General features: G+C 41.3%; 1 protein-coding gene across 1 annotated transcript in view; it reads left to right on the top strand.

Annotated features, from left to right (window-relative positions):
- Positions 1-16,465, top strand: part of LOC134680301 (insulin receptor-like) — a 114,417-nt gene that overhangs the window by 89,641 nt on the left and 8,311 nt on the right. The window contains exons 5-18 of the mRNA XM_063539411.1: positions 305-439; positions 4,216-4,351; positions 6,590-6,771; positions 7,303-7,464; positions 8,136-8,292; positions 9,096-9,240; positions 9,801-10,012; positions 10,671-10,845; positions 11,511-11,710; positions 11,996-12,175; positions 12,626-12,816; positions 13,740-13,896; positions 15,349-15,543; positions 16,261-16,415. Of these exons, the coding sequence (XP_063395481.1) occupies positions 305-439; positions 4,216-4,351; positions 6,590-6,771; positions 7,303-7,464; positions 8,136-8,292; positions 9,096-9,240; positions 9,801-10,012; positions 10,671-10,845; positions 11,511-11,710; positions 11,996-12,175; positions 12,626-12,816; positions 13,740-13,896; positions 15,349-15,543; positions 16,261-16,415 (2,382 nt within the window). The remainder of the gene's footprint in view (positions 1-304; positions 440-4,215; positions 4,352-6,589; positions 6,772-7,302; positions 7,465-8,135; positions 8,293-9,095; positions 9,241-9,800; positions 10,013-10,670; positions 10,846-11,510; positions 11,711-11,995; positions 12,176-12,625; positions 12,817-13,739; positions 13,897-15,348; positions 15,544-16,260; positions 16,416-16,465) is intronic.

Genomic DNA, 16,465 nt, shown 5'->3' on the forward strand with positions numbered 1-16,465 from the left:
CTGACCATGTAGTGTGAACGCTGAAATACTTATACATAGTAGCCGTCAATGCCTACATAAACTAAGCGCGTAATAAGAACTTGCCCTGACATTATCCCTTTGTATTTATTTACATATTTACTAGTAATGACCTCTCTAAACGTCAACGGTAATCGCATGCGATTTTTAATAGATTGCGGGTTTTTTATCGTTCCGTTGAATTCGTTGCTCCTACTTAGCCAGCAATTATCTAAAATCGCATGCCATTTGTTGCAAGGTCTGTAAAAGCCTCAATACTTGTTTATAAAAGCATACATTTCGACAGTCCCTGGGCCTTCGGTCGCTGACGCACATCGAGCGGGGCTCGGTGCGCATACAACACAACGACCGACTCTGCTACGTCAACACTATAGACTGGAGCAAGATCATGGGCGAGAGAGCTGAGAACAACGTTATAAAGGTGAGCTTACAACTTATGTTTCACGGTATTCCTAGGAAAAGGGGCCGAAAGCCTTTAATAGATTGCATAATAAAATAGCACCTATACGGCTTATACCACCGTGATTCGGGTGGCTGAGTGGTTGAGGCGTCAGCCGCGAATACAAAATTCTGGTTAGATCCCAGCCCTGGGCACTGGAGGCATTGGACACTTTTGGTTCGTGTATGACATCTACATATTTCAGTTTATAATGTTTTCCAGTCCACGGGACTGAGTCAATCGAGTTGCTCTGCTATGCCAGCATCCATCACCGTAGTAGACTTTCAGTGTAAAACAATGTTTGACATTGGTCTGGCTTAATCCAGCCAAGGGCGACCGGCCGGCTCTGGACCTGCACTTGTATTATGTATTTGCGTAATTGTTATACGTAAATTGTAGACTCTTAAAAGCATCACCATCACACACGGCTTATTATTAAAATCAATACTTACTTATCATATTCACTAGCAAATTTTTCCTGTACCTACCTATTTTATATTTTTAGGGTGTGATTCTCGGAATAAATATGGGGTCATATCTTAATCCAGGTTTAAAGTTTTTACGTGATTGGACTGATTGGGTAGTACAGTACGTGATTATCCAAGCATACATATCGCTCCTTGAGAAACATAGTGTCAGTGTCACTATACAAAATGATTTGTGCCTGAAAATTCAACTTTTCAAAAATGGAACAATGTCACTATTCGAATGGTTCTTAATTTTGTATAGTGACACAGTGACACTATGTTTTTCAAGGAGCGATATGTGTTTTGCATCAAACTGCACTAATGGTCACAATCAGAAGTAATGATGCAATTCTTTGCATTTCTTGCATCTCCCACCGAAACTTCAGTCCGTAGGTACCTACTGTTCTGAAGTACCTATTTATTATCGTTGAAATATGTTACGAGCTTAATAATAGTACATTATTGTCGAGGCTCGGAAGTAGCTACTTGCAGGCTGAGGATTCGTTTTAAACGGACGACCTTGGGAGTCCGTTTAATTGAATCCGAAGCCAGCAAGTAGACTTCCAGCCGAGTCATATATATAGTAGTGTACCCTATGATGGGCGTGGAACCAGTAATGGGACAAAAAACCACAAATCCTGTAAAATAAGTGTCTAAAAGTAGTTTATAAACATTGCCTGTATATTATCATAAATAAGAGTCCTAGAGCTGTTTCAGTTTGATTTTTTATTAAATTTGGTTGTTTTTTAAGAAATTGGCGTCAACCCAAAAGTTGTCGTGTCACTGAAAAAAAATACCACTACGAATTCTTAACAACTTCGCTAAGAGAGGTGAGTTAATTTATTAAATTTTAATTAATTAATACTTGATGAAAACTAGAATGTGTTTTGTTAATTGCATTTACCATGAGATAAGGTATACAACATACTATGTTGTGACTCCACAGATGTAAAAAAATAGTGGTATTTGGCCCAATCCCATTATAGGAGCTGTAAAACTGCATACCTCCTATAATGGGACAATTTACATAATGATGCTTGCCATGCCATCATTTCATGTTTAAACAATACAGAAGTAAATTTAGTTACGAAATATGTCAACCAGGAGGTATGCTCGGATTTCGGATAAATTAATATCGTTTTTTAGTGTGGGTCAAATCTTGGTCTTGGTAGCCGAGTTTGAGCCACTTTCCCGTTTTCCGATTGAGTTGAAATTTTGTATTCGTAATTAAATATGCAAATCGGATGATAATGCAATATTATGATAACATGGACCAGATCTGATGACCTATTTCACTATTTTATGCTGATAGAGCAGTGTCCATTACTGGGGGGCCCATTACTGGAGCTTTGGTGTCCATGACTGGAGAAAAATAGCATAGTTTTAATTTGTTAAGTATGTGGAAACTCATTGCAGTATCTTTGATACAACACGCCTGAAACATGAAAGAAGGGTAGGACTTTCATCTTTCAATACGCTAAGCGGTAGACCATTCACATGTATTAGGGAAATATCACAAATACTCCAAATTCCCTCTTAAATGTCCCATGACTGGTGCTGTTACTATAGTGCTTTTCTCAAAAATGGTGCAAGAAATATAAATACATATCATAGAAATATTTTACAAAAGCAACATTCTTACGTATATATTTTCACAGAACAAAGCCCTTGCCGCCTTTTTATTTTTTTTAATAAAAAAATAGAAGTGTATTTTTCTGCCGAAAATACGCCAACCTATTTGAGACAGCTAAATAGTCGCGGTACTAATCATCTGTTTGGCTGTTTAATGGGCCTGTGCCTTCATTTGATATGGCCATTTCAACTTTTAAAAAGTTTGGAACTCGACAAATAATGGAATTTGTATGCAACATTGCAGTCCTAAAATCGAGACTGCAATGTTTTTAACTTTTTAATTTTTGACTGACCATAAACTCCGCGCTTCGCGACCTATTTTTTAAACGGCAAAGTCGACTTTGACGTCCATTTTTGAGAAAACATAATTACAACCTTAAAAGCAAGTAGGAGTAGGCATTCGTAGACCGTCTGTGTTACAATTACAACAGTGCCTAAGCAATTTATTATATGTACAAAACAACGAGATTACTTTAGAGGGGGATTCCGGGCGCTGTTCTTAGAAATGAATAGCATTCTAAATATCAGAATCAGAATATCCTGCCGATGACGACGTGTGTATTCTGTAGTATTACCTTGTATAAAAGTAATCGCTTCTTGATTTATCTCCGTCTTAAATTTACCAACTCACAAGGTTAGCGCATGAAAGGTTGAACGGGGGCAGGATACTACGCCTCAACAAACTCTGACCTTTTAATACATGACTGGGCATGAGTGGGCTTTTTAATAAGCGTCACATACCAAACAATCAACAATTTAACGCAAGCATTCCATCAAACGTTATCAGCGCTGTCATACAAACGAATTTAAAAGAACAAACAATGACATGAGCGGCTAGGTGAGCAATTCGTGTGGTCAATAATGGGTTAATGACAGCTAAGCCGGCACATTGTTATATTAAAGTGGTTCCTACAGACCGTGAGATTATTTCGTCTCAATCGGCGTTGCAAAAAACATGTACGTGCATTTTTAGACCCCGCCAGTCATCAAGTGCTGTTATTAACGCATGTTAATGTTTATGCCGACACCTTTCAATAGTAATTCACGTTTACAGTAATTAACTTACGTTAATTCACTGTATTTTTTGTGGCGTGTCTGGCTGTTTTCGAGGTTACATTAGGTTAATCTGTTTTGGCGTGTAAGTTGTTCAATTTCTCGGGTATGGCACGGGCTTCGAGTATTTTTGACTCGCGTGTGGCATTGAGTGGTTTTAATCTGTAATTCGACCACATTTGGCCTGATCCGCGGTCAATAAGTCCATATCAACAGGCTTGGGAAGGCAATACGTGTTTATATTTACATATTTATATGTAATACGGATATCATTTGATCTTTGATAATGATAATAAATTGCTTACTTTACTTGTTTTTAATTCCCGTATTAAGCGTGTTATTATACAAGTACAGTAGATGTGATTGTTAAATAGCCCAGCACGTTTTACAAATCGTTTTGCTAATAACCCGTTTTGATGTTTACTCTTAATTACAAAACTGATTTGGTTGGACATACTGATAGCTATAGGTTACATTATGTACCGGGAATCATGCCTTTGGAGGGTATAAAGCTACTACGGAAATACGGACAGGGTTGTACGGGTAGAGAGTACAGCCTAACGACTTCTAAGCGGACGAAGTGTCTAGAAATAATTTGTGTTGCAGGGTAACTACGACAGCCGACTGTGCGGGCTGTGCCCTGACGCCCAGGGCCGCGACCGGGACCCGCGGCACTCCGGCTCCTGTCCCGCCGACGACAGCGGGCGGCTGCTGTGTTGGAACGAGAAACATTGCCAGAAAGGTAAGCAATCAGAGGAACAAACAGCAGCAGAGGTTACAAAGCAGGTAAAGAAATTAGAATGATTAGAGCAAAATTTTCCTCACTCGCTCAGCTATTTTTCCCGCTGACTGAACATGAACTGCTTGATGGGAAAGGGTGACACTCGTGTCGGTAAAAGAAAGCTCATTGTATCATAATAAGTTAGTGAGTGCAAAATTGTATTCAGGTATTACATTATTTATATGTCTTCATGAACCTAACGTTAAGTTGTGAAAATAATTTCAGCTTTGGTCTTAAATTATTAGATTAGTTAGAGGTGGATTAGCTTTCCCTTTTTTGGATTTTGCCGCTTGCCTGTTTTATTTTACGAAACTCTCTTGTACATATATACCTATTGCAATACCATTTTATTATAAAAGCATCCGCTTAAAACGTCTTTTAGTTCCATCCGCGGCGGTCAAGGGGTTAATTTGTAAACTGGTCCGGTAACAAATAAAGATAAAGGTTTATTAAGGCTCTCCCCCCACGCTCGTTATTTATAGCATGTTTGCGAATCCGTGTATGGTCTCCCACGCTTGGTTGCATGGCCTAACAAACTGCACTACATAAATCTCCCACTTAAATTGCAGTGCAACGTTACATGTAAAGCGACGGGTTATTGGTATTCATGGGGTCGCCCGTAGCGGGGTCAGCTTTTCAAGCTATAATGAAGTTTATACTTGAAAGAGATTTTCTGGCTGCATAACATATATACGACGGGATTCGGGAAATTTCGCATAGCGCCGCAATAGCGTAAGCGCCAACCGCCATAAGGTAGCTTTTGGCGTGGAACGTCACAACTATTTCATATCTACTGAATCTCTGATTAATTGCCCGAATCGCGCCGCGCTCTGTGAATGTACCTATTTGTTATGTAACAAGACGTTATTTCTAGTTGCTATAATGCTAAGTAATGCACTAGTACTTTTTGAACACTAAATTTATGATCATTGACACTTTAATTATACCGAAAAATCAGGTAACTATAGTCCTATAATAATACAACTATGGTGTAATTTTTCACGTTGATTATCAAGGAGCTTTTTATTTGTACTCGTTACATTTATTTGGTTGCTTATAGATAATGTAATGCTTTTTCTAAATTAGATCCTCATTATAGTTTGAAAATTTTACTGGAACTTGAACTTGGACCATAGTTGTAAGTTGTGGACTGAAGTTACCTGCTTTTACTGTACCTATGAATATTATGATCTCAGTCCGATGAGAATATGCGTAATCATGAAATTTTTATTTACTTGTACGTAATTAAGTATTGTTTCTTACCCATGTACTAGTAGTCCGGAAGTATGCATACCTATTGGTATTTTATACATGTGTCTAATTCAATTCCTTAATATTTTTTTATATTCTTCTTGAATTGAGAAACCCTATCTATAGGTACCTACCTAATAATAAATGTAAATTGCATACAAACAAGCCACATTCTTTCACCCGACTGACGAAATCCGTCGTGTCGTGATCGTCACGCGCCGATAAGATTGTGCCGGCTGGCACAAATATTATTCATAATATCGCAGAGGGTTGTTAAAACTGGTTTAATATACATATAATGTACATATAATTTGCTGGTGACCTATGAGGTTTGTATGTTTACATTTATTAATACATCTAAGGCCCACTTGCACCATTTTACTAACCCGAGGTTAACGGGTTACGCCAGGAGTTACCATGGTTACCAGTACAATTTGACACTAAGTTAACGGTTTGACCGCTTAATCCGCCCCGGGTTATTGGGATGGTGCAAGTGGGCCTAAGTCTATAGAGTTTAGATGTACGAAGTATATTTCGTAAGGCCCACCATAGAAAATTTTATTCATAATACGCAAAGGTTTGTTAAAACTGGTTAAATAGACATATAATTTGCTGGTAACTTATCTAAGAGGTTTGTTTGTTTACCTACATTAATTTACATCTAATTCTATCCTTCGTAAGGCCACCCTAGTAAATTTTCTTGTTTTTAGTTTGAACCTTGATATAGTAAATTGTTATGAATTTCTTTTGTTTGAGAAACCAATGAAACAAAAGTAATGCTACTTTATGTGGTTTATGAAAAGTTGTAATTAGGTTGACACGGAGTGTTTACTGTCTCATGAGGCCATAAAAGTATAGGCTAAAGTATAGTATAGCCTATACTTTAGCCTATACTTTTATAGCCTCATGAGACGTTCAATGATTTTAAATTATATGTTTTGTTTTCAGTGTGCCCCTCGAGTTGCGGTAACAGCTCTTGCCTCGACGACGGCAGGACGTGCTGCGACTCGCACTGCCTCGGCGGCTGCGACGGCCCCGGCCCGGACCAGTGCCGCGTGTGCAAGGACTACTCGCTCGGCTACGGCAGGAACCGCAAGTGCGTCAAAGACTGCCCCTCCAACATGTATAAGGTAACTAGTTAAACTCTATGACAACAGAACCTGATGCGACTCGCACTGCCTCGGCGGCTGCGACGGCCCCGGCCCGGACCAGTGCCGCGTGTGCAAGGACTACTCGCTCGGCTACGGCAAGAACCGCAAGTGCGTCATAGACTGCCCCTCCAACATGTATAAGGTATAATTAAATTATTCTTTAAATTATAAGGTGCACTGAACTTGGAAAGCGCGATTATCGCTAATAACGCCAACCCGTGCGTCCGTGTTCTTAGCCCCGGCGGTGCTAAGCGTCCGAACTACACGAACCCGTGAAAGTCTGTGCCCGTGTAATGCGTTCGGCTCCGGATTTGCGTTCGGCTCCGGAACCGCGGTCATACCTAGTTGTTGTTGTTCTGTTTTTTTTTTTCGTTTTGTTATTGGTAATGTTCGTTATCAACTTACAAAGAAAGGATTTAACCAGATGTCAGTTGATTCCATTTGTTTTTGGGCATATATCACTTCGATTCACTTTGATATGTTATAATGTAATTTAATGTTAACTTACAGCTGTACCGCCGCTGCGTGAGCGAGTTGGAGTGCCGCGCCATGAAGCCTCTGAACGACGACGCCAGCAACCGGCAGGAGATCAACATCCTGGCGTACAAGACGCTAAACGACTCGAAAGAGGGCGCCAAGTGCGTCTACATCTGTCCGAGCGGATTCCAGGAGGTATAAACGATTTTGCTTCAGCCGTACCTATTACACCAAGAAAATAAGTGCCACATGTTATAGTTTGTCGATTTGTAGCAGGCCCCAACGGCTAAATCCTTTGTCTATTGTTAAGTAAAACCGCACGTGCTACTTACCTGCAAAAGGGTGATCTTTATCTATTTGTGGATTAGGTACATAAAGCATAAAATAACGCCTAATTTCATTACTACTAGAGTCAGACCAAGAAAAGTCTGCAGCGGTTTGATAGCCTACGCAGTGCGAGTATTATTTTAAACGTCAAACTTCTATGAAATTATGACGTATAAATAACACTGGCACTGCGAGGGCTATCATTATCACTGCAGACTTTTCGTGGCATAACTCTATTTAGAAAAACCCTATAGAATTGTGTACGGAGTCTTTATTCGGAGGTTCGAGTCCTTTTGAGTTGCTCTTATACAAGACTCCACAAAGGAGTCAGAAGACCACTCGGGACTTAAAAGACTCAGAAGTTTTTTAAGCGCAGTGTCGTAAGAAGCAGAGTTCTTAAAATTCAGACTCAAAGGACTCCACTTTCTACCAACACTAGTTAGGAGCAGAGCATCCTACAGCTCGCAAGGCGCCTCTCTTCTCGCGCTTGAATCATGCAACTTTGTCGCGAAGGCTTAAGAAATATCCGTTGTCCTCAGTCTGGCGACACGAGAAGAGCGGAGTGCGTGCGTTGTCCCGCGTCGGGGTGCAGCAGGCAGTGCAGCGGGGGCAACATCGACTCCGCCGCCGCCGCCGACCGCTTCCGGGGCTGCACCATCATCAACGGGGACCTCACCATCTCGCTGCCGGCCACCGGTGAGACCCTGCCCTCGAATACTTTAAATAATAGTACATTACTGCCGATGCCGTGAAGTAAGTGATTGCAGGACGAGATTGCGGTAGACGGATAAAGCGAGTCTAGCAATCCCTGTTCCGGCCAAGGATTGTGTAGTGCTTTTCTTAAACAATGTAAGAAAATAAATATTATAGAAACATTCTTACACAAATTGACTATCTAAGTCCCAAGTTCAGCTCAAGAAGGCTTGTGTTGTGGGTACTCAGACGATATATCGATATGGTGAAGGTTAGCTGGAAGAGATCCCTTTTAGGGATAAGTTCGCCTTTGTACATAACATTTTTATTTTTGTTTTGTTTTTGTCCATTTTATGTAAACCTGTTTATGTGCAATAAAGTGACATACATACATACATACATGTATATAATATAATTAATATACAAATACTTAAATACATGGTATACATGCATCAGGAACAAACATCTGCGCTCATCATACAATTACTGTCCTTACCAGATTCGAACCCAGGACCATCTGCTTCACAGGCAAGGTCCACCCCGGTTACTAAAACTTTAAAAGTATTATCCGATTATCACTATGACGCCGCTCCGATGTGTGAACGTGGCAGCGTTATGCACATATATAGCAGAATCCCGCTCGCACACCGAAGCGTTGCGAGCATCCATTGCCAGTTACCTGTCTGCTGCGCTTGCCTTCTCCTTAGTATCGGTTTAGTAGTCTCTGAGTATTCCGAATAAAATCCGATGCATTAAAATGTGTATAAATATCAATAAATACTTACTAAAATACTATTTTACCACAGGCAACATCGTAGCTACCCTCGAGGCGGCCATGAGCGACGTCCGTGAGATCCGAGGACGGCTCAAAATCTTCCAGTCTATGCCGCTGGTCTCGCTCATGTTCCTGGACAAGATCGAACGGATCATAGCCAGTCCTAAAGCTAACAGGTGAGTGTGTTAACACATTCACTGCCCCCGACGCACATGTGCGTCCACCGTCATATAAGTTTGTTCCTTGGCCACGCCCCCTGGCAGTGAATGCGTTAAGGACGTGGCTACGTCGTGTTCGTGCTCTGATATCAACGAACTAGAATAACTATAGAAGTCTGACTAGAGCTGAAAAACCGGCCAAGTGCGAGTCGGACACGCGCACGAAGGGTTCCGTGTCATTACGCAAAAACGGCAAAAATCACATTTGTTGTATGGGAGCACCACTTAAATATTTATTTTATTCGGTTTTTAGTATTTGTTGTTATAGCGGCAACAGAAATACATCATCTGTGAAAATTTCAAATGTCTAGATATCACGGATCATGAGATACCTGGTGACAGACAGATGGACAGACAGATAAGACAAGCAGATGGGCAGAGGAGTCTTAGTAATAGGGTCCCGTTTTTACCCTTCGGGTACGGAACCCTAATCAACGAACTAGAATAAATATAGAATTCTAACTTTAGCTCAAAAATGCCCCAAACAAAACACCTCTAACGAATACGACTTTTTTCAGCACCGAAGCGTTAACGATATACAACAATCGCAACCTGGAACTGCTGTGGGACTGGGAGAAGCGGAAGGCCGAAAACAAGACGCTGGAGATCAGGGGGAAGGTGGTCATCCAGTTCAACCCCAAACTGTGCCCCAGCGAGATCAATATGCTCAAAAACATCCCCTACAAGAACGAGCCTAATATAGAAAACGATAACGGCGATGAGGCGTTTTGTAAGTACATATGTAATAGTTGTATGCAATATACGCGGAAAGTATCTACCTACATAATTTTACTAGAGTTTCGCTATTACTACTCACATTTTTCTTAAAAAGTAATATTTAAATATCTTGTTTTTTAGTTTCTTAATTGTGCATTATTTGAGTGAGAGAAAAAAAGTGGGACCAAATAATAAGAAAAAGATTAGTTCAAGTTAGTAATATTATGTCAGCTTTGTTATTCACGCGGGATCAGTGAGAGATGAATTAATTGGGTCTTCGTTATGATTTCCATTCTAACCCAAGATCACCTCAACTAGAAGAGGGAGCATTAAGACAATTGGCGGTCACCACAACCTACCGTGCCGTACCTATGTCATATGTCAGTTGAACTCCCTTTTACGATCTGTAAGAAAATATGAAAATTATTAAAGTTACACCTGTGTCTGTGGTGAGCACGCGTTCTTTGTAAACGCTTTATAAGTTGGAGTCTGTGCAGTTGGTGACTTAAGGTGACAGTCCATTTCCAACGACAGCTGCATTACTGTTCATTTTACTATGGAAATTGACAATAACAGCGCCGCGTTCAGTACTAGGAGTGCAGCTGCGGTTAGAAGTGGAATGTTACCATTAAACAGTTATCGTGCTATATTGACAACGCATTTCATTACAGGCAACCAGGAAGTCCTCACGCTGGCGCCGACCCGCTTCGAAACTGACAGAGTGGTCCTCAGCTGGAACCCCTACTGCGTCCCGGACTCTCGCAAACTCCTCGGCTACTCGCTCTACTACATCATGACCGATCGTAACGTCACGCTCTACGAGCAGCGCGACGCCTGTTCTGACACGTTGGTATTCTTTTCATTTTATACCTCTGATATTTGAATAATGATCTCAAATTGTTCAGAAAAACCAAATTGGTGGATCGACTTGCGTTAGTTGTGTTGTTATTCTGACCCGTTGTCAGTGGCGGATTTGCCCTAAGGCACAGTAGGCCCGGGCCTAGGGCAAAAAAATTCGCTGATGGTAACAAGAAATAACTTAAAATGTAGTCAATATTATGGGTGCCTTGAAAAGAGCGGCTACAGGGCCTGGGGCCTAGGGCGGCAAAGACTGCAAATCCGCCACTGCCCGTGGTCCCTGTTATTGTGACCCGTTCCAGGGGAATAGTGATACAGTTTGTTAGAAGAAATGCTGTGTCACGATCACTTTCTACCAACAGGCTTAGTAGATTGTATATTGTGAAAATAACTACCGCCAAAAATCGTGTTTAAATCCAATTAAATCAGGATATTAAAAGTTGCCCAGGGTAACGTAATCATGGCAACGAGTGACAAGAAAAACTTAACTCAAATAATATCCATTCGTCTGCCTTCATTCGTCTTCAAATTCCTTTTTATACAAGTAAGATAAAAGCAACAAGCCGATGTCGGTAATCTCCTTTCTAGATATAACACTCTAATGTAAAGCTAAAAAAAGCTTTGCCACTATTACAAATGAATTTTGTGTATAGATGGAACGTGATCGACTTCGCCATCGAAGATAACCGCACGTCGCCTCTGAGCGGCTGCGACCGGCAGATGCTGTTCAAAGTGGTAGCCAACCTCATACCGGACACGCGGTACGCGGCCTACGTGAAGACCTTCACCACGCGCATGGATAATACCAAGGGGGCGCAGAGCCCTATCATATACTTCAAAACTTTACCTGGACGTAAGTTTGGTTTAAATTAACTTATAAAAATAAATTGAATATACTGTGAGGGGTGAACATACATTAATACCAAAGATTATGGATTATTATATGGAAAGGTTATGTTATAATCGTGCCCCTGAGTTTGATAGCTGAAGTATGCGCTATATGGTGCCATATGTTTTGTCAAAAATCGCATACCTATTCACTATCCGGTTTAATGGTTTGATCTACGGAGTTTCACATGGCCAACTACATTATCCTAAGTTTAGATGAACTCGTAAAATAAAATGATCATGGTGGCAGGTCCCAGCCCGCCCACGGTGACGGTGCGCGAGGACTCGCGCGCGCAGCACAACGTGACCGTGGTCGTGACGCCCCCCGTGCGACCCAACGGCACCATCATCGAGTACGTGGTGGAGGTGCAGGCCAACAGCTACAACCTGCCCAAGATCATGGCCAGCAGCATCGACTACTGCAGCAACCGTGAGTTTGTAATGTGAAGCCGTAACTAGTAAATTATACTGATATCTAGAATTAGTAAGCAGCAGTATACTGACGCCAGTTCGAAAATAGTTATTTATGATACAAGTGCGGAAAAGAGCAAATTAAAACGAGTGGCGATAAATTAAAACACGACCGAAGGGAGTGTTTTAAATCGACACGAGTTGCGAATTACCTATTCGCACGTGTATCGTACAACGTTTTACAGTACATGGCCCTTTAAACTTTTGAGATACGCACGAAAAGTGCTATTTTACGCACTATTGCGGGATTTCGGACCATATGTACTGTAAAAACTATTTTGATCATGAAATTCTTGCCCTTAACTGTCATCTGGAAATATAGATTTGAAATCACAACCTTTCCTTTTGGCTTATAGTAAATACTCATTAAATAATACGCAGTTCGACTAAAATACCTTCATTTTTCCAGCGAGCCTGCTAGCCAACATCATAGCCGCGAAATCCGAAGTGCCGCAAAAGGACGAGACGTCGATGACGGGCGACGCGAAAAATGGCACCTGCCAGTGCCGCGAGGAAACCGAGCGCTCCACCAAGTTCGACTCGCGGGCGGAACAGGAGCGCATGGACACCATCGCCTTCGAGAATGATCTCCAGAACTTGGTATGCTGTTACTAGTTGCCTGAAATAAAGATTTCATTCATACATTCATTGATTAAAGTAATTAGACTATTCGCAAACCAAACTGAGGACCGGGGTCGTAAAACTTGCATGGTGGCACCAAGAGTGAGAGAGATATGACCTTGGTCTATAAATTGGTTTGCGGCTACTATAGTAAAATGATTCTCACCTATTTCCTATAGGGTGTTTCCTATATACAAGCCAAATCTGCTCAATTAGCAAGATACAAAGTTAGCGGTGGATGCTTTGAATAGGGGCTATTCATAAATTACGTCATTTCAAATTAGGGGGAGGGGGGTCTGGACATCGGATGATGGTAGCAGAACGTAGGAGGAAACGGGGTCATTCGAAGCATGATTTTTTGATGATTTTAGGGGGGGGGGGGGAGAGTCAAAAATCGATGACGTAATTTATGGACAGCCCCTTATGCGCAATAACGTGGTTCACCGGATTCTTCAGTCATCATTCTCTTGCCCTTTTCCCATTTACTTGGGGTCATTCTTCAGTATATTTGCGTTATGTGAATGCATGACTGCTGAAAACATTTTATATTACATCATAATAAAACCTTTTATGTAGCGTCCAAAAACCGCAAGTTACGGCCAGCATAAATATAAAACTGTATTCACTAGCTATAAAAATGTTAATGATAACGTCAAAAAGTAAATTTTATTATTTTATTAAAATTTTAATTTATTTTTTTCTAGGAAAATTATCTATTGCCGCTGTTTTCCTTTTCATAGTTGCTATGTAGAATACCTACTCTGGTAAACCCCTAATATCTTCAAGGGCAGCAGACAAGCTCTAGTTCTATATTGAATTGAAGAGGTTCTTATGCATAAAGTATTTTATTGGAAATTAGTTTGTAAATGCGTATAAATAATTCAATTATTTATTATTCCCAGGTGTACGTCAAACAAACGAAAACGACAAAATCGAAGCGAGAGACCAGGATCCGGCGGTCGATCGACAACACCGTGGTGAGCAGCATGCTGGTCATCGTGACGCCCCCTGAAGGCGGGCCCGACACCATCTGGAAGGAAAATAGCACAGACCTCGAAGGTAATTTGATGTAAATTCAACCTTTACCCGTCGCAATGAAGTCTATTCTGCACCATTCTGAGTTCAAACGTAGATAATAAATATCAAGAAAAAGCGGGACCGACTATCCCATTGAAATGTTCAGGCCTAAATCAAGTAGTCATTCATATATTAAATTCTTCTGTCATTATACGAAAAACAAAGATAGCTCAACCAAATCTTTAGTTTTAAAGTGATGCAACATCCACCATGCATCATTCTTATTTCAAATATGTTATTAATATACCCACTGTGATTTATTACTTAAGAACCTACTTCTTTTTTTTATTAAAGGAGATTACAGTTATATTGTGTAACACATATAGTTTATAGGTACCTAATGAAGTGAATAATTAGAAATAAATTAATATTGTCCTTTGCTGCCTGAAACACAGGGAATCCTAGTTCAGGTATTTGTATACGGGTTATTCGCAGACGGTCTAGAACGCAAAGTGAATAATGTAATATTTTGCCTATATCACTTTTAGTCTACATCGCGAACGGTCCAGAACGCAAAATGCCTACATCATTTTCGTCGTTTTATCTCTACGTTAGCGATGTCGACGGAGCCCCGCTTTCGCAGGGCTCCTATTCTGTGCTGTTTGGCCTTCGGCCATTTGAAGATAACTAACGAACCTAACCTACCCTATAGTGATATAAAAAAGTGGTCATTTTGCGTTCTAGACCGTTCGCGATGTAGATTAAAAGGGATTACACTAGTCATTTTGCATTCTAGACCGTCTGCGAATAACCATTGTAAACCACTTGTCTCTAAACACCGTGTTTTTATTGAATTCCGTTAACTTCGGGGTATGGTTAAGTACGTTCAAGAGAACGAATTGGCATAGTCAATTAAAAAAAAAAATTTTTTTTTCCCATTTTTTAAATTAAGTTAAGTTTAAAAAGTAATTAAATGTAGCATATACTAGTAGGATTATTGTAACACGGGCATTACATTTAACTCAACCAAACAATTGAAATCTTTGACATATCAATGTCATTTCCAGCATCGATCGGCCGAGAGTTTAGTAGCAAATGTATGAACTCATTCTAAACACTAATCAATATGTAAACTGGCCCTAAGGCAAGTGTACACGCTTGTAGAGACCTTATAGGAAAAGTCTTAGTCTTAGTCTTTAAGAACAACCACTGTACTATACTTTTGTCGATAAATTATTTGTATTTGTATTGATACTGAGAGCTTTCTATTGTTGAGATGTCTCGACACGATTTTAGAGCGTCCGAGGTGGTGGTCGGTATGCTTAAGAAAATTATAGCTAGTTCACCTACCCACATTTCTTTTCACCCTACCTAAATTTCCCCTCCCAATCCGCATTGGGCTGGCGCCCAATGCGCTATAAGCCCAAGCCCTCTCGCGCATGAGAGGAGGCCTGTGCCCAGCAGAGTGCATTATATTTTTTTTTGTGATCACAGGCTTCCTTCGCACGCAACACTACTCACTGCCGGGCTCTACGCGCGAGTTGACCATCGAGAACCTGCGCCACTTCTCGTGGTACACCGTCAGCCTATGGGCGTGCCGTGCTCAGCACCCCAACGAGACGATGGCGGAGTTCAAGAAGACGCGCTGCTCCGACCGCGCCTTTTACACCTTTCGGACCACTGAGCTGAGTGAGTACACCGGTCTGTTGGTCGGAAAACTCGGAAACCTGCTCCACTTCTCGTGGTACACCGTCAGCCTGTGGGCGTGTTGGAGGCTGTCCATAAATTACGTCATCGATTTTTGTCGATTTTTGAGCCCCCCCCCCTTAAAATCATCCAAAAATCATGCTTCGAATCACCCCGTTTCCTCCTACGTCATGCTACCATCATCCGATGTCCAGACCCCCCCCCCCTAATTTGAAATGACGTAATTTATGAATAGCCCAGCATCAGTCGGTCAGCATCCCAACGAGACGGTCGCGGAGTTCAAGAAGACGTGCTGCTCCGAACTCGCCTTCTACACCTTCCGGACCACTGAGCTTAGTGAGTAAGCCGGTCTGTTGGTCGGAAACCTGCGCCACTTCTCGTGGCATACCATCAGCCTATGGGCGTGTTACGGTCAGCATTCCAAAGAGAAACGCCGAATACAAAATTCGCGCTGCTTCGACTTCAAGTTTGAATGATAAAACAACCCTTATCTCTAAAATATATTAATTGTGCTTCAGTGACAATTGACGTTAATATTTTCGTTTTATGTGTTTCAATTCACAGAAGAACGTAAAACGATAATTAATATGTACGTTCAAAAATGTTTAGGTTGAAAATAATAACTCACCTCAGTCCGGAAGAATGTTTTACTTATTCTGCTCTCCTAGTCTTCTTTTCTAAATTTTCAAAACCTTGCAGGTTCTGTGGACATGGTCAGCAAAGTGCGCGCGTACGAGCTGCCGTCAAACATGACGCTGCCGGACGTGAACGTGACGTGGGACCCGCCCGTCAACCCCAACGGGTTCGTCGTGGCCTACTCCGTCTACCTCGTGCCTGTGGAGGACAACACGAAGGTGAGCCTTGTAGCTTGTTAACGTCTTATGGTAATAGCGGCAAGTCGAGA

This window comes from Cydia fagiglandana, chromosome 3, assembly GCF_963556715.1.
Source record: "Cydia fagiglandana chromosome 3, ilCydFagi1.1, whole genome shotgun sequence".
Taxonomy (NCBI): domain Eukaryota; kingdom Metazoa; phylum Arthropoda; class Insecta; order Lepidoptera; family Tortricidae; genus Cydia; species Cydia fagiglandana.